The 18,575-nt window shown below is 42.4% G+C and overlaps 1 protein-coding gene and 1 long non-coding RNA gene across 3 annotated transcripts in view; one reads left to right on the top strand and one right to left on the bottom strand.

Annotated features, from left to right (window-relative positions):
- Positions 1 to 7,808, bottom strand: part of LOC120407878 — a 70,293-nt gene extending 62,485 nt beyond the window's left edge. For both annotated transcript variants that reach the window (XR_005600296.1, XR_005600297.1), the window contains exon 1: positions 7,510 to 7,808. This is a non-coding gene — a long non-coding RNA (uncharacterized LOC120407878). The remainder of the gene's footprint in view (positions 1 to 7,509) is intronic.
- The window catches only part of RFX3 (regulatory factor X3), a 162,766-nt gene that overhangs the window by 70,855 nt on the left and 73,336 nt on the right, over positions 1 to 18,575 (top strand). Inside the window, exon 4 of the mRNA XM_039544162.1 lies at positions 7,940 to 8,037. Coding sequence (XP_039400096.1) covers positions 7,940 to 8,037 — 98 coding nt within the window. The remainder of the gene's footprint in view (positions 1 to 7,939; positions 8,038 to 18,575) is intronic.

Consider the following 18,575-nt stretch of genomic DNA (forward strand, 5'->3'; position numbering starts at 1 on the left):
GTTGTGTGAAAAAATACTTCCTTTTGTTTGTTTTAAACCTGCTGCCTATTAATTTCATTAGGTGACCCCTAGTTCCTGAGTTAAGAGAAGGAGTAAATAACACTTTCTTATTTACTTCTCCACACCAGTCATGATTTTATAGATCTCAATCATATCCTCCCTTAGTCGTCTCTTTTCCAGGCTGAAAAGTCCCAGTTTTATAAATTTCTCCTCATACGGCAGCTGTTCCATACCCCTAATAATTTTTTCCCCCTTTTCTGAACCTTTTCCAATTCCAATATATCTTTTTTGAGATGGGGCGACCATACCTGCACTCAATATTCAAGATGTGGGTGTACCATGGATTTATATAGAGGCAATATGATATTTTCTGTCTTATTATCTATCCCTTTCTTAATGATTCCCAACGTTGTTAGCTTTTTTGACTGCCGCCGCACATTGAGTGGATGTTTTCAGAGTGTTTTCACTATCCACAGTGACTCCAAGGTCTCTTTCTTGAGTGTTAGTAGCTAATTTAGACCCCATCATTTTATATCTATAGTTGGGATTATGTTTTCCAATGTGCATTATTTTGCATTTATCAGCCTTGAATTTCATCTTCCATTTTGTTGCCCAGTCACCCAGCTTATTTTACCCTATTTATTTTATCCTATTTCTCTAATGTTTATTTCTTAGTGGTTTTAATACAAATACATTTCATTTGAAATTCAAAGTTCCCTGTTGTGCAAAATTTCATTTTTATGGTTCAAGACGATTTCTATTTTTGAATTGAATATTTTTATTCACTTTTTTTTTTGTTGACAAACATTTACATCCACATACTATATAAATTAGTGGTCCATTTGTTCCTCTCGGGCAGCATATTTTACTCAAGCATGTAATTTGTTTTGGTATTGTTTTCTTCTGCAAATAATAATAAAAATAATCACTAAAAAGCTACATCAAAATAAGCATTCATTCTGCCTCTCTTTCCACTGGGGGAACACTGATTGCTTACTCCTTCTCTTCTTCCAGTTACTCCAGGCTGGAAACAACCTTCTTTGACAAGAAGAGTCAAAGAAATCTACTGTTAGAACCTTGTTAACCTCATTTGCTTCCTGTGCCAGTCAGTTTATTTCCTGTCTTCTGGCATGGCAGTTCCAACAGCTCACCTGACTATGCTTCCCCTATCCGTAATACCACCAGTTTTAGAGCTTGAACACTATCAGAATGTCATAAATGTTTCAGTATCTTGTGTAACTTACGCCTCAATAGCTGGCTGCTCTTACACTGTCACTAGGGTGACCAGATGCTAAGGGGAAAATATTGGGACCGCCACAGAGGGGCGCTTTTTTTTTTTTTTAAACACTCACCCATCCTGGAGTTTGGGGGCAATTCAGCAGAGAGCCTTTCATTCGCGGACCGTCTTCGGCGGTATTTCGGCGGGGGGGTAATAAACCTTGCCACCAAAGACAGAAGCACCCGCCACCAAAGACCGTCTGCAACTAAAAGACTCGCCACTGAAGACCAGGAAACAAAATATTGGGACAAATGTCATCCCAACTGTACTCTGGTCGGGATGTGGGACAAACTCCTCAAAATCGGGACAGTCCCGATTTTTTCGGGATGTCTGGTCACCCTAACTGTCACACAGGCAGGAAGACCAATCAGACAGTTTGAGATTTAAAGGGCCTCTGGTGAACACTCTCTCTGAGCCACACTGTTAATTTTTTGTTAATCATTTAAATAAAAGTTGTCAGGCAAAAATGACATCTAAAACAGAAGAGGAAAGGAAAGAAAAAAATTTCCATAGTGCTACAGTCTTACACTGAAAATGGTGATGAGTTTTTCCTCAGGCCAAATTCTCCTCAATGAATTGGGCCTCTATATCTGATCTCCTTCACCTCCCATCCGTAAATAGAGAGATGTGTCCTACTCAATCTAAGGCTATGTCTGCACTACATCTCACTGGTGGCAGCATGTAGGATATATGTAGCTACAGGCCACAATGAAAATCCTGCTGTGTCCACATTGTGGGTTTGGCTACACTTGCAGCTGTACCGCGCTGGGAGTTAAAGCTGTCTTTGTACAGATGTGTAGGGAAAGTGCTGCAATGTGGCCACACTGACAGCTACCAGCGCTGCAGTGTGGCCAATTTGCAACATTTGCAGCGGTGCTGGGAGTGGTGCATTATGGGCAGCTATCCCAGCGTTCAAATGGCTGAAACGTGCTTTTCAAAAGAGGGGGGTGAGGTGGAGTGTGACAGGAAGCGTGCGGGGGAGAGAGAGAGTGGATTTTTGGAGCTGACACTGTGTCAGCTCCCTGCCTTGCAAGTTCCGACCCCTTTCCCCACCCCTCTCTCATTCACTAAATGCAAATAGCTGCCTTTGTTTTCTTCCTCACAGACCAGATAAGCAGCTGCTCCAAAACGGACCCCCGCCACCCCCACCCCGCTGCTTCTCTCCTCAAGCAAACACTAGCTGTGAACATTCATCCCACTGCCTGCCTCTGCTCGAGCAAACAGTAGCTGTATTTGTTTTTTAGATAAGCAGCTCCGGGAGCCCCGAGTTCACAACAAAACAAAGAGAGGCATCACAACAAAACAAATTGTGTTATCTTTACTTAAAAGCATTATGGGAAGGTTCTGGAGGTCAGTTACAGTGTAGTAAGATTAATCACTGTTTACACTGGCACCCCAGCGCTGCAAGAGCAGCGCTGTTCTCTTTATTCCTCTCGTCGAAGTGGAGTACAACCAGCACTGTAGCCAGGGAGATACAGTGCTGTATGTGCCTTGCCAGTGTGGACGGGGAGTAAGTTACAGCGCTGTAAAGCCACCACCAACGCTGTAACTCTCAAGTGTAGCCAAGCCCTGTAACTACATGTGTTGGTGAAAGGCTCTGACAGTGGCGAAAAGCTTCAGTAGCTCCCTACTGTTGGAACCTTTCACCACGGTGAGGAAAGTCTCTGATTGGGGGAGGAGAGGAGGTTCTTTAGAGGGAGAAGGCTCCAACTGCAGGGAGCTGCTAGAGTCTTTCCCTGTTGGGAGAGTCTTTTCCTGTGGAGGGGCAAGGCTCCAGCAGCAGGGAGGCAGCAGGACACTACACTGCAAAATATAGCTGTGTAGACAGGCTTGGGCAAGTAACAAGTATATAGAATATGTACTTGCATATATACCCGCACCCTTCAGGAGTTTCTTTACTCCACCCATCTAAGCAACGTCTCAGTGGCTACACTGCTGTTTATACCCACACTAGGGGGCTAGATAGGTATGCATTCTACACACAGCCGAAAGAAGCGTGCAGTGAAAATGAACCTTAAGAAGATGTGCCCATTCTCAAGAGTATCAGAGGGGTAACCATGTTAGTCTGGATCTGTAAAAAGCAACAGGTGAGTCCTGTGGCACCTTAAAGACTAACAGATGTATTGGAGCATGAATATCCACTTCATCAGACGCATGTAATGAAAATTTCCAGAGGCAGGTACAACCGCATTTGCTCCAAACCCTCAGGCAGAGACCAACACCTACAAGATCTTCACCAAGCATTCTCAAAACTACGATACCCGCACGAGGAAATAAGGAAACAAATCAGTAGAGCCAGATGTGTACCCAGAAGCCTCCTGCTACAAGACAAGCCCAAGAAAGAAACCAACAGAACTCCACTGGCCATCACCTACAGTCCTCAGCTTAAACTTCTCCAACACATCATCAGTGATCTACAACCCATCCTGGACAATGATCCCTCCCTTTCACAGACCTTGGGAGGCAGGCCAGTCCTCGCCCACAGATCACCCGCCAACCTTAAGCATATTCTCACCAGCAACCGCACACCGCACCATAACAACTCTAACTCAGGAACCAACCCATGCAACAAACCTCGATGCCAACTCTGCCCACATATCTACACCAGCGACACCATCACAGGATCTAACCAGATCAGCTACAACATCACCGGTTCATTCACCTGCACGTCCACCAATGCTATATAAGCCATCATGTGCCAGCAATGCCCCTCTGCTATGTATGTCGGCCAAACTGGACAGTCCCTACGTAAAAGGATAAATGGACACAAGTCCATTTTAGGAATGGCAATATACAAAAACCTGTAGGAGAACACTTCAACCTCCCTGGCCACACAATGGCAGATGTAAAGGTAGCCATCTTACAGCAAAAAAACTTCAGAACCAGACTTCAAAGAGAAACTGCTGAGCTTCAGTTCATTTGCAAATTTGACACCATCAGATCAGGATTAAACAAAGACTGTGAATGGCTTGCCAACTACAAAAGCAGTTTCTCCTCCCTTGGTGTTCACACCTCAGCTGCTAGAAGAGGGCCTCACCCTCCCTGATTGAACTAACCTCGTTATCTCCAGACTGAGTCTTGCCTGTATATTTATACCAGCCTCTGGAAATTTCCATTACATGCGTCTGACGAAGTGGGTATTCACCCACGAAAGCTCATGCTCCAATACATCTGTTAGTCTTTAAGGTGCCACAGGCCTCATTGTTGCTTTTTACATTCTCAAGAGGTTTAACATAGATTTGGCTTCGGTAGTGAATGAACTTTTTCTAACTGAAAAAGTCATATGCTTCCTTATAAATATATAATTTAAAATAGGATATAGCTTGATTATTTAACAAGGCTTAACACTTCTTTAAAGTGGTTTTCTTCAAGACAAAATTTTCCAAAACAAAGGCTATCACAAAGGCTTTTTAGCTATATTATTTCTCACTTATCACCATAAAGAGACCATTTAAGTATCTTGGTTATAGGAAGTCATGGTTTTTCCCTAAAAATGTATTGGATCCAGCTCTAAATTCAGTTTTGAATGAAGTTTTTCTTAAACTTCAAAAATAAAAGCTGTTTGGGAGTTACCTGATCTTTTACATTTTCTCCTCAAATAATTATACACAATATATGCAGTTCTACCAGAGTGGGTGGGAGTGTTTTTCTATAGTAGTATCAAGTCTCTAATATTGGCGCTGTGTGTGGTTGTTTTTCTATAGTGGTATCAAGTCGCTAATATTGACCCAGCAAGGAACCTTTTATTTTCTGAAGGCTTCATTGAGAGCTTACAACTCTGGATAACAGGGCCGCCCAGAGGATTCCGGGGGCCCGGGGTCTTCGGCGGCAGGGGGCCCTTCCGTTCCTGGACCCTCCGCCGAAGTGCCCCGAAGACCTGCGGCGGGGCCCCCCCCCCGCCGCCAAATTACCGCCAAAGCGGGACCCGCCGCCGAAGTGCAGCCCGGTCTTCGGCGGTAATTCAGCGGAGGAGGGCCCCTGACGCGGGTCTTCGGGGCACTTCGGCGGCGGGTCCCGGAACGGAAGGGCCCCCCGCCGCCGAATTACCGCCGAAGACCGGGCTGAACTTCGGCGGCGGGTCCCGCTCCGTCTTCGGCGGTAATTCGCCAGCGGGGGGGTCCTTCCGCCCCGGAGCGGAAGGACCCCCGACCCGCCGGCGAAGACCAGGAGCGGCAGAAGCTCCTGCGCCCGGCCGCACAAGAGTTTGCCGGGCACCCCGGAGCGAGTGAGGGACCCCGCTCCAGGGGCCCCGAAAAACTCTCGTGGGGGCCCCTGTGGGGCTCGGGGCCTGGGGTAAATTGCCCCTCTTGCCCCCCCCCTCTGGGCGGCCCTGCTGGATAAACTGATTTTCAGACTCTGGATGTCACTCAACTGTCATTTCCAGCTGCCATGGAACCTTCTAGTTACAACATTTTTAACTCCTAACAGGGTTTCATTATTTTTTTTTAAATAAGTCAACATACATCCTCCCACCTTTATTCTGAAACATGCTCTCTGGCAAGGTGGCAAAGGAGGTGGAGCATTATCTGTTGCTTTTTATTCATACTGCTGCAAGGATTTTTATGCTTCAGCATACTGAATTAATAAACAAGCTGTAGGAGTGCAAAAAGGTATAATTTTTTTAAAAAGTCCTGACTATTTATCCTGCTACAATTTTTTTTATTTAAAATATGGATGAAACTATGGAGCTTGTCTGTCTTCTTAAATCTCAGATTACAGAACTTGTTTATATGATTCACACAGGGAGAAAAAAAATCCTTAAAAACAGACTTTATTTTTGAAAACTATTATATTCTTCTGTCACTTATCATGTGAAACAAATTGCAAATTGCAAATTTTGATGGCTTATGAAACATATTGGCACGTTTGAAGGTTGAAAAGTGTGCTTTCAGGACTGACTCAAAGCTTGTTGAAATTACTCTCATAGACTTCAATGATCAGATTCCACCAATGCTTGTAGAGCAATTATGATTTGGGTTAACAATTTAGAATAAGATAGAGGGCACAGGAATTCAAGGAGGATGAAAACATCACTAGGTTTGAATACTCTTGAACAGAGATTTTTGTGTGATGCAATAATTTGTATTACCTCTTTTCATGCACAAAATCTGCTTTGAAGTCAAGTAATAAGACAATTTTTCTTGGATTAAATAGTGGTCTCATCATTTCACTTCTTTACTGAGTCTCCCTTTTATAAGGCCAATGATTTGTTGGAGAGTAAACGTATTCAGCCTTGTCTTGTCATATGTTAAGAAATCACCTTTACCACTTGATTAAATTTTTTTGAAAAATAACAGGTCAGGTACCCTTTCCTAAAGAACAGGCTGTGCAAGAGCAGTACTGTCTTTGTATAAATGGTTCACAAAGGAAATATTTCACAAAACTTCTGGCGGTAAGCACTAATTAATCTAACCTTCAAAAAGGGTCATGTCAAAAACCTCCATTTTTTCTATCAAACTTTAGCAGCAATATTAAAGTTTGGGATTGCTTTCAGAATCTAGGCTTTATAGTCAATATGGAGAAGAGTTCCTATAAATCTGTCACAAAATCTCTTTTCTAAATGAATGAGTCAGTACCAGAAAAGAGAGAGTAGAAAAAATCTGTTATAGTCAGAATTTTGCAGAAGTAGTCAGGATGATAGGGATGTTCTAACTGAGAAGTTCTGAAAGAGTCCTTCCTGATGAGCCACAGAATGAAATGAGAACCATGCTAGAGGGGGATTGGAGTGTTGGGAGGCCTTAAGGCATATTCTACCAGGTCCAAGGCTGCCTGACAACAGCATGTCTAAGAAATATTTCTGTCACTGAGATAGGAAAGGTTGCTTCCTGAAGTTCAATTCATAAATTTATGCAACATTTACTTTTTTGACGTGGGTTCCAGATATAGGGTGGAATTGTGTTCTGAGCCTACTGAAGTAGGTGACACCTGGGGCAATGGAGTGCAAAGGTGGGTTTAAGTGGGGAAACTCTGCTTTCAATACTCAGAGAAAGGCTTTATCTGTACTGGGGGTTTTGATATAGTTACACTAGTTTCACAGCATTCATGTAAAAAGTGATGCACACGGATGCAGCTTACCCCAATTAGAAACTCAGGTATATCACACTAATGCAAGCCAGTTTTTACACCAGTGCATCACATCTATACTAGGGATTTATACCAGCCCAGCTACATCAGTATAGCTGCATTGGAGCAAAAATCTAGGGTAGACAAGGCAAAGGAAACTTACTTACCTAGGAAATGTAATTCTTAGAATAGATGAACAGCATCGATCCACACTTGTCATCCACTTTCCCTAGTTCTCTTGAGAGTAGATTATGATTTAAATAGAAAGGAACTGGATTGAGTTCCAGGAGGCTGCTGTTGTGAAGGAGCAAATATGTGGTCCACTGTTTTCCAGGTGGTTCTGACTTTGGCACTGAGAGTACATGCACTCCCAAGAGTGTGGCTCTGAGATGTCAATACCGTAATGTGATAATTGCAGTCCTGTCCCACAGCTGTCACATTCTCTATTGTTTAATAACTGTTAGAACAGACATGTGCCCCAACTATTTCATATTGCTTAGTAACCATTAGAACCATTTAGCACTGGACATTCTTTTTGCAAAATACCATGTCCCATAAAGTGCCTGGTGGTTTTTTGTTTTTGTTTTGTTTTTACAGGTACAGCAGGTACAGACCGTGCAGCAGGTACAGCATGTCTACCCAGCACAGGTGCAGTATGTGGAGGGAAGTGACACAGTCTACACAAATGGAGCTATGTAAGTTTATTAATTGCAATTTCCATACTTGGCAGGATGTGTGGTTAAATACACATCCCTAATGACATCTTATTGGTTTCAGTTTTTAAGTGAATGAGAGAAATTGTCAGTGGTTAAAAGCTTGTTCTTTATAGTGTCATTTGAAATAATTCTTGGGAGAAAATAGGAGATGAATTCACATTGTTTAAATATTTTCAGATAGAACTTTTGCCTTAAAATTAATAAATTTATTTCTGCATGGTATATTTCTGCAACTGTTTTAGTTGGACTTACTTAACAATTACATCTACAGTATTCTGTCATATTTTTTAACTTTTAGTTTTATGGGTAAGTTTAAATTCTAGCCATAGAAAGGATTATCTAACTTTGCAGTAAAGTGACCATATCGTAAAAAAAGACACATATTATGGGCCACGTCCCCTTCCAATTATAATCCTACTTGCAATTACACTATCTCCCTGTGGCACCTACAACAATTACTCGTGTTTTACTGTGTTTAAGGAGATGTGTTCTTTCCCTTGCAGGAGGGAAATAAGAGTCACATTGTCTCAGTTAGCTCTACATGGTCCCCTTCTCCAGTTATCTTCCTCTTCCATCTGTGTTGTGGTGTGAGTGCATTTAGGAGCAAGGAGCACACAGAAGCAAGTGTGGTGTCAGCAAAGATTTATTTATTGATAATCCAAAAGTGACACAGCAGAATCAGCTTTACTTCCAGGTGTAGCGACGCTTCTGAAGTTAACTCTTTTAGTGCCTTCCAGCACAACTTGGTCTTCCTCTCTTCCTATGCCTGCTCCCTTCTCCCAGTGACCCACTGCACATACTGCCTTGCTGCTTGTTTTCCTTCTCTCTTGCACATATTACTCAATTATCTATTCTATTCTAGGCAGGGCTGGTAGCACTGCCTGTTATTAAGATTGCCCAACTCTTCCAATTATAAGACCCTATTTTCAGTTTCTTATCACTTTGCCAAACTTTAACCATTTGGGCTGAAATTTTGTGTGTTGGGTGTCTGGCCTTGGGCTAAATTAGTCTGAAAAGTTTCAAGTAGAACAGTTCAGCTATTATACATTGTTTTGTCCATTGAAAAAATTCTGGCTATCTTTCCTTTGAAATGCCCTAGCGCCCCCATAATCCTTTGAAAAATTGCATTTCACGCATGCTCAGTAGAGACATCTTAGATTTTAGTAGCTATATTTCCCAAAGATTCTGTCTTCAGTGGGCATGCTGCAACCCAGGGCTGAACAGAACTCCCCCTGCAATTGCTGTTCTGGATTGCTACAGGGTATGCTGTGTGTGGGACCAGAACTGAGAGCAAGGAGTCTCTTTCTCCTCTGCTCTCATTGACTGTCTTGCTGGGCTCAAACAGCATGGATGAAGAAGCTGCCTGATTTGAATGCAGAGAGAAGAAAAGCCAACCCTGAGGAGGGGTGGCAGTGAGAGTAGATTGGGACAAGGAACCTGTGGGGTGGAAACTGGGACTGCAAGCTGGCTGTGGCAGAGAGGGAAACTGGGACTGGCTGAGCAAGGAGGCTGGGACTGGGGTCCAGGGGAGACTGGGACTGGCTGAGCCAGAGAGTGAGACTGGCTGGGCAAGACTACTGGAGCTGGGGGAACGAGGGACTGGGAGCCAGTAGATAGCCAGGAGAAAGATCGGATGAAGAGCCAGAGGACCTGATTGGGATTAACTGGGCAGTGCAACTGAGACAAGGGACTGGGGGGAGGCACTAAGGTTAGATGAGGAGCCTGGGGAGAGAGAGTGCCATTTGGAGCCAGTGGGCACACGGAGCATGGATGAACCACTAGAGGCCAGGACGGAGGGAGTTCAGATGAGGAGCCACGGGGGACAGGTAGGTCTGGGCCTGGCTGGGCAAAGAGACTGGGGACAAAGAGTTGGGGGTAGGGAGGAACTGGAAATGGATGGGCAAGGAGACTGGGACTGGAATGAGAGGCCTGAGCAGTGGAGACTGGGACTGGATAAGGAGCCAGAGATGGGGAAGAAACAGGACTGGGACAGGGACAATTTGGAGGGGATGAGGCAGAAGGGATCATGCTTGAGGAAATGGGCAGAAGAGTCTGCCTGTTACAGCACATTCTCCTCTGGAGCCTGGAATGGAACCCAAGATTCTTCTTTATGTCAGTGTAAATCCCAGTGTAGTTGTGCATGCGTCCCGTGCTCATGAGATTGTAGTCTTTTGAATAGCAGCGTCCCTTGAGACCGTTCATGCACCCTGTGCCTCCTTGTGCTCCCATGGGAGGGCATAAAAGCTGGACCAGCTGTGTCCTTTCCATAGTTCCCTCTTACCATCTGTGGCAGTGAAATGTAATCCAGTGATGTCCAACCTGCTATTCCCTTTTCGCAGATATAGTGCCAAACGTTGTTTAAATCTTCTCCAGTTGTCTTCCACATTTCTAGAGAACTTCACATCTGCTGGGGCTTTTCTGTAAGAGGCTGGCCAAGACAGCAAAGTCTGCTGTGGGTCATTTGTAGAAGAAGGCCAAGCCTAGGAAAGTGTGCACTTCGGTTACATAGCAAGAAACAGGTCATGCTCTGACATATCCACCTTCTCTGGATCTGGGCCTGCTCCCTCCATAGAGATCATGTGCCCCAAATATGTCACCTCGCTAAAGAAAAAGCTGACACTTAGTGGCCTTAACTTTCAGATTGGCACCTTTCAACTTCTTGAGTACTGATTTTCAGTTTCTGCAGATGTTCTTCCAAAGTTCGGCCTATCACAGTGATCTCATCCTGGTGCAAGTCTGCTGACACGATATCCATGAGCCTCTGGAATGTACCTAGCACATTACACAGACCAAATGGCAGCATGTTGAGCTCAAAAAGTCCCTGCTTGGTGCACAATGCTGTTTTAGCGTTATCTTCTGGATACACCTACATTGGCCAGTATCCAGGTCAAGGGTGGAGAACCATCAGTCTTTAACCAGGCAATCCAATGTGTTGTCAGTGTGGAGCAAGGGATAGGCATCTTTAACAGCTGCATCATTCAGTCTATGATAATCCCTACAGACCCACACACCTCCATGTTTCTTCCACACCAACATCACTGGAGCAGCCTACAGGCTCACAGAGGGCCTAATGAGCCCACTCTCCTCTATTTCTTGTGACCTATTGCTTGAACTCCTGCTGAAAATGGATGGAGATCCTTCCATGTGTTTGTTTGATGGGTCTGGCATTCCCAGAACTGATCCAATACTTTATTAACCCAGGGCATCCCAGATGGTGGGTCACCATGACTAAATATAATTGCATATTCTAACAAAACTTCCTGTACTGTTCACATCTGTTCAAGCTTCAGACTGTGTTATTTAAACTTGAACTCAAGTCCTAACTTTTCTGCATCTCACTGGGCCTTTCTTCCCAGCCTTTTGTTGCCTTGTCCCTAGTCTGGTTTCAACTTCCTCACATCAACTGGAGTCTTGGTTTTGTGATCTTCCTGCAGGATCAGCATGATACGCGACCAATGGCTTTGTTGACACGTTGGCTAGCCACACCAGCTCCTACCAATCGAGTGTCCAGTGAGGAGCTCCAGCCTATTTGAAGGTTAGGGCTCAATCAGACCGCCTTCATCATCTTGGCACCAACTCTTTGATCTGCCTGGGATAATCATCTCAATTTTAGAGGTGCCATCAGATTTTTTTTCTGCCACCGCTCCACACACTTCCACATGGCCATCTGTAGTGAACAGGGAAAATCACCTTCCCAACAGTGAACGGGAACAGTTGGTGAAATTCACAATAGCATGGTATTTCTTCAGGAAGTCAGTCTCAATCAGGCATACTGAGTGCCATCTTTTACCAAAAGGAATTTACAGGTTAGTTGTAAAGCCTGGAGGTTGACGACTGTGTGCCACATTCCCAGAACTTGAAGCATTACTCTGTTATCCACCCTGACAGCTAATTTATAGGTTTGATGACTCCTCTCAGTGACAGTGGTATGTGCAATGGTTACCTGGGCATTGGAGTCTAGGAGAGATTGGCACTGTATTTCTCCGATTTCCCCTTCCAGATAGTATCCAGCCCTACTACACCAGCAATCACCACCTTCTTCTTTGAAATTTTTTTTAGTATCAATGTCCTGTGCTTCCTTGTGCTCCGGTACAAGAACATAAAGGGCATAGCAGCCACAACCCTCCCACAGTTCCCTCTTACCACCTGTTGCAGCAAGGCAGAACTTAGACTGCGTCTGATCTCTGCTGCTAGCTGTCAAATATACCTCCCCCACTATCAAGGCTTACTCTGCCCAGGGGCAGCTCTAGGAATTCCGCCGCCCCAAGCAGGGCGGCGCGCCGCGGGGCGCGCTCTGGCGGTTGCTGGTCCCGCGTCTCCGGGGGACCTCTTGCAGACGTGCCTGCGGAGGGTCCGCTGGTCCCGCGGCTCTGGTGGACCTCCTGCAGGCATGCCTGCGGATGCTCCACCGGAGCCGCGGAACCAGCGGACCCTCTGCAGGCATGCCGCCCCAAGCGCGCGCTTGGCGCGCTGGGGTCTGGAGCCAGCCCTGACTCTGCCAGAGCTCAAGCAACATCCTTGGCCTGTTTCAGAAATGTTCCAGTGTCTGAACTCTGCCAGGCAGCTAGGTGGAGCAGTCTGCTCACATTTGTAAAACACTGTGCACTGCACTTTACTGGTAGATCCAATACCAGATTCAGGAGAGCAGTACTCCCATCCTTGTTTGACTAATGCATCTGGTGCTCTTCATGCCTGCCATCCTGAAGAGGATGCTCTGTGCCAGCCATCTACAGTGGAATCCATGAAGACACATACACAAAGAAAGAATGGTTAATCTATAGAAACTGTTTCTTTGAGATATTGTAGTCAGTGTGGATCCCCCAACCCATCCTTCTTCCCTGCCGTAAGAGTCCTCAGAGAACATGGGCTTCAAAACAGGAGAACTTTTTTTTAATTACTCAATTTTCATGAATCTAAAGTTTTCTTAAATGCTATGTGTCCGATGGACTTTAAAACATTTATCTTTCCATGAGTAAGAAATATTGGTTTGAATACTGGATTCTGCAGTGTTTGTCTCCTTGTACAAAAACTGTGTTGCTGTTTATGCTTACATATTTATTTTCTCTTAACACATTTTGGAAGTGTCTGTGTAATCAGTAATATGTAGGCTGTATGGTTTGTCAACATTATTCATTTAATGTCACAATGGAATTTCTACATGTATTATTATGCAACCCTGTTTTAGTGCAAGTTTTCTCTTATATAGTTATTCTTGTTGCAGATATATTTTATGTAATTATTTTATATATAGAATATACATGGAGTAGATTTACCATAATTAACTTCTGGGGAAAAGCAAATTACTTACCTGTAATTTTTGTTCTCTGATAAACGTAGACCCTCCCATCCTTCTACCCTTTCTTTAGACTTTTATGCGTTTTTTTTAGTTAAAGAGAAATTTGATAGTTGGAAGCAATGGCATTCTATTAGTCTATCCATCCTCAAGCCATGTGATCTGTTTCTCTTCTAATGGTTTAGAGAGTCTATGCTGGAGAAATTGCCACCCCTTGTGTGTTTGAGAATGTTGCTCTCTACCAGCAAGAATGGGGGACCTATGTCTGTGTGGATCTGCTGGCTATACTTTGCATATGGAGGGCTATGGAGGCTATTGCAGCCCATGAACTGCAATATTTCCTTTCCATGTCTTGGGAATGAAGGATTCTGTTCAGTGTAGCTCCCAAGGAGCGCCCTGCATAAAACCTGTTTATTCAGGCTTTATGCTGGGACATGGGATTCATGGGATTCATGCCAAAATGTAAAAGAAGTTGTGATACAGTTGCTATGGGACCCAAAACTTGGAATTTCTTGACTCTTTTGCAGGTGAATTACCACCTGTGCACATTAACATAACATTTATATTAGACACATTAGAGAGTGTCTATAGTAACTGTAGAAAATTAGCGTTCCCCAGTATACAGCTATAACACCTTAAATGTAAATTTATGTTTGTCTTCTTTATTTCTATATCCTCTCATACCCTCTGGTGCATAACGCACCCACTAGTTTCTGCCACTTATTTCGGTCTTGTGCTGGTCTATTCAGGCTTCTGGGTGTCACGTTAATGGATTTGGCTTCTTGCTCTGTTATTCTGCATAATGTTTCTCTAGGTCACCCTCTTTTTCTCTGTTCATGTTGTCTCCAAATTATCATTTGATGTGGAAATTGTGTTGGTGGCATCCTTAAAGTGTGTCCTGAAAAGGTTCATCTTCCTCTTCATACCATGTTTAATGCTTCAGGTTGGTCTGCTCTTCTTAGAATTTCTGATGTTGCAAGAAACTCTTCCCAGTGAATTCTGAAAATCTTTTGCAGGCATTAACTCTGGAATGGGTTGATCTTCTTATCAATTTCTGTTGTAGATTTCCATGACGCTGCTTCATGAATGAGGACAGACATGATGCCAGTGCTAAAAATTCATAGTTTTGTGTTAGTGCCAATCATACTACTTTTCCAAATCTTTTCAAATTTATGTAAGTTGTGCTGCTTTTGATATTCATTGCTTGATATATAGCATAGTGTCACCATCAGGGCACATCTGAGGTAAAATAACTTAGTTCTTTTGGTGTTTCTTCATTGTTTTCTCCATCTACTTTGATGGTTGCTTTTGGGGTGTTTGATGGTCATATATTTTTGCCATTCCCTTGCTGATGAACAAGCTAACTTGTTGTCTGCGCCAAAAGCTGGGTCTTTTCTTCCATTACATGATATGTTGACTAATCAGGACAATGTCTGTCAAAAACAAAGTCATCAAATTGTGCTTTATAATTTGTCCATAAAATTCACTGCTTATCTTCTGTGGTTACTTTGCTCATGACGTAGTCAGTGACCAATGCAAACAATAGTGGGGGCATAATACAACTTTGCCTTACTCCAGTTGTCACTACAGAGCATTGATTGATTTTTGTCACCATCTTTGACTGCACATTCAACATTATCATATAGGTCTGCGATTTAATAATTTTTGCTTGTGTTCTCTCGTATGCCATAATTTTCCAAAGACTGTCTCTGTGTACACTGTCAGAAGCCTTCTGGAAATTTATAAAATTTATCACAAGAGGGGCTTGCCATTCTACACTTTGTTCTGTAATATGTCTGAGAACAACAATATGGTCTGCACATTATCTCGGTGGTCTAAAACCTGCTTGTTCTTCTGTAAGTTGGAGATCTATATGTTTCTTAAAATGTTTTATAGGTGGAGAATCATAGAATATGAGGGTTGGAAGGACCTCAGGAGGTCATCTAGTCCAATCCCCTGCTCAAAGCAGGACCAATCCCTAGACAGATTTTTGCCCCAGATCCGTAAATGGTCCCCTCAAGGATTGAACTCACAACCCTGAGTTTAGCAGGCCAATGCTCAAACCCCAGGATGATGTTGCACATGATTTTCCTAGACACTGAAAGTAATATAATTTCTCTCCAGTTATTGTAGTTGGTAAAGTCGCATTTCTTTGGCAATTTTATAATAAGGCCCCTCTTCCATTGGGTTGAGTTCTTTTCTTTATTCCATATTCTATCCAAAAACCCAAGGAAATTCGTAGATGGCTGTTTCATAACTTTTTAAGGTATCTCTCTGGTAATGTTATTCTCTCCAGCCACTTTCCCATTTTTAAGTTTACTGGTGGCTTTTCTAACTTACTCCATTGTAATGTCTTCTAAATCAATATCAAGCTCTGGTAGTAGGTCTTCATTATGTATTTCTAATAGTTCACTTGGACTTGGTCTATTTAAAAAAGCCTGAAAATGTTGTTCTCATATTTTCCTTTGTTCTTGTTCTGTACTAAAGTACTGCATCTTTAATAGGGCTCCAATACTGCTAGAGTTTCCTATTTAGTGTTTGATTGTTTTATACAAAGTAGTAAATTCATCTCTTTGGCTGGCATCTTCAGCCTCTTGACAGATTCTATCAATAAATGCCTTTTTATCTCTTCTAGCACTCCTTTTTATCTTTCTGTCTAGAGCTCTGTATTCTTCTTTCTACTTGCTTGTCTCTTCTTGTCTTAGCATTCGTAAGTTTTTGCTTTACACTTCTTTTTTCCACTGTTTCCCAAGTGCATCACTAGACCATCCATACCTTTTAAATTTCATTGCTATTAAGACTGTCTTTGCACTTTCTAGATAGCATTCTCTGGTATCTTCCCACATAGTATCGGTGTCTTTGTTTTCTTCAGTTCGACTCCATGAGAACACTGAACTTGTTCTTCAGTTCAAGCTGAAAAGCACTTTTTGTGTCTGGGTCTTCTAATTTTGCACTCTTGATTCATGGCCTTTTTTTAACCTTCTTCATCTTCTTTAACTTGATCTTCAATTTAATGATACAAAGATTATGGTCATTTCCCATGTCTGTTACCCTGTATGCACGTACATCTGCCAGTGAGCTGCAAAACTTCCTTGAAATTGAGAAGCAATGTATCTGGTTCTTTGTAGTACCATTGGGGGAGTTCTGTGTCACTTTATGGTTTCTTTATGTGGGAAGGGAGTGTTGCTCCACTTATCAGTAGGTCATTTACACTGCAACTTTCTGCTAGTTGTTCACCATTTTGATTCATGTCCAGATCCCTGACGCACTTGCCCATAACTTTATCCAACCAATTATTGTTACTTCCAACCTTTACATTAAAATCATGCATAGTCACTATGATATAATATTTGAGAACTTTGGTTAACACATCCTATAAAAAATCATAAAAATCAATTTTTTTCCAGGCTTTTCCTGGTTTGGTGCATAGCATTGTATGACTGTTACTTTGAAGAATCTAGTCTGAAAACAAGTTCCAATAATTCCTTAATTTAATGATTCCCACTCGCTTAGTGCCTGCTGAGTTTTTTTCAACTTTAGAATTTCTATGCCAGCTTCATGGCTATCATCTGCTTTCCTACAGTAGATTATGATCTTATTTGTTTCTCTGAAATGTAATTTATTTGAACTTGTCCACCTACACTCACTGATAACAAGGACATCAAGATGATATCTGTCCTTTTTTCTTTTCTTACTTTTTTTTAGCAGTTTTAGTAGTTTCATATATTAGTCTCACATTCCAAAATCTGATTTTCATCACTGATCTGATCTTTACCTAAGGTACTTCTAAGGACACAGGCTTCCATCTGGGTTTGACCAATGCCTATCATATTCTTCCTGTGAAGCTGATGTCTTTTTGGAGCCTGTGGCACACCAATATGGCTGCTGGTGCTCATTTCTGTACTATATTTGTTTTATGTGATGCACAATCCTAGGTCCACAGCTCCTCATTCATTATTTGGAACTATCCATATATTTTTTTACATCCACCATACTATATAGCTCAATGAAAAATCCCTTCAGAAATGTTTATGTGTGGTGTAAGGCTAACCTACATTTCAAAAATATAAGTGTAACTTCTGACAAACATTTCTACTTGCTCAGACTGGATAGTCCTCAAAAAAGTCTGATGAGTAATTCTGCATTTTATATTTATGCTCCTACAGAAAAATTAATAGGATTGCAAAGAAAGTCATTTTCCTCATTTTAAACATAGAAGTGTTGTGTACTACCCCTTTACTGTCAATGTAATATGTGCCAATCTTTCTAAAATATAAAATATAATTCTAAAAATATAATTATAATATTATATATAATTTTGATTATTTCATATATTTTCCAAGAATTCTATTTGTAAGAGAGTGCTAATAATTAGCAATGTGAATTAATAATTCAATCTTTATAGTTTACAATTGGAGAATGATGATTCTGAAAACAAAGTAAAAGATGATTAACACTCAAAAATTATAGGCTCAACTTGAGTGCACATTCTCGAGTTCAGATTCTTAAGCAGCTTCAAAACTATCTAATTAGATGGCTGCCCTATTTTTTTTTAATTTTTTTTTATTTTTATTTTTTAGTAAAACATGCAGGGGCGGCTCCAGGCCCCAGCACGCCAAGCATGTGCTTGGGGCGGCAAGCCGCGGGGGGCGCTCTGCCGGCGCCGCGAGGGTGGCAGGCAGGCTGCCTTCGGCGGCTTGCCTGCGGAGGATCCACTGGTCCCACGGCTTCAGCGGACCTCCCGCAGGCAAGCCGCCGAAGGCAGCCTGCCTGCCGTGCTTGGGGCGGCAAAATGCCTAGAGCCGCCCCTGAAAACATGACATAACAGGAAGAAAATTCATTGCATAGGAAGAAATATTTTTGAAGAAGACAATATAAGTAAAAGTGGTTCTAAAACTAAAAACAACCCCTACATACAAACATAAATACAGAGATGGTGCTCATCTAGTGAATTAGTAGTTCAAAGAAAATTCAGGGTCACGTAGAGTTAGGGTACTGGCTAAGGCATGATGGGATGGCAGGAGCACTAATTTATAGAAGTCAACAGATCAGAGTCTTGACATTTACATAAAACCTAATAATAGAGTCTGCTGGGAATAAATCACTTTCTCTGTGTGTGCATACACACAGTCTAAACTTAAGGGAGAACAATAACAAGATTTACCCTTTCTGTATCAGTGCATTTATTCAGGATTATTATATACATTTTCCAAAAAAAAAGTAT

Source organism: Mauremys reevesii, linkage group 6, assembly GCF_016161935.1.
Source record: "Mauremys reevesii isolate NIE-2019 linkage group 6, ASM1616193v1, whole genome shotgun sequence".
Taxonomy (NCBI): domain Eukaryota; kingdom Metazoa; phylum Chordata; order Testudines; family Geoemydidae; genus Mauremys; species Mauremys reevesii.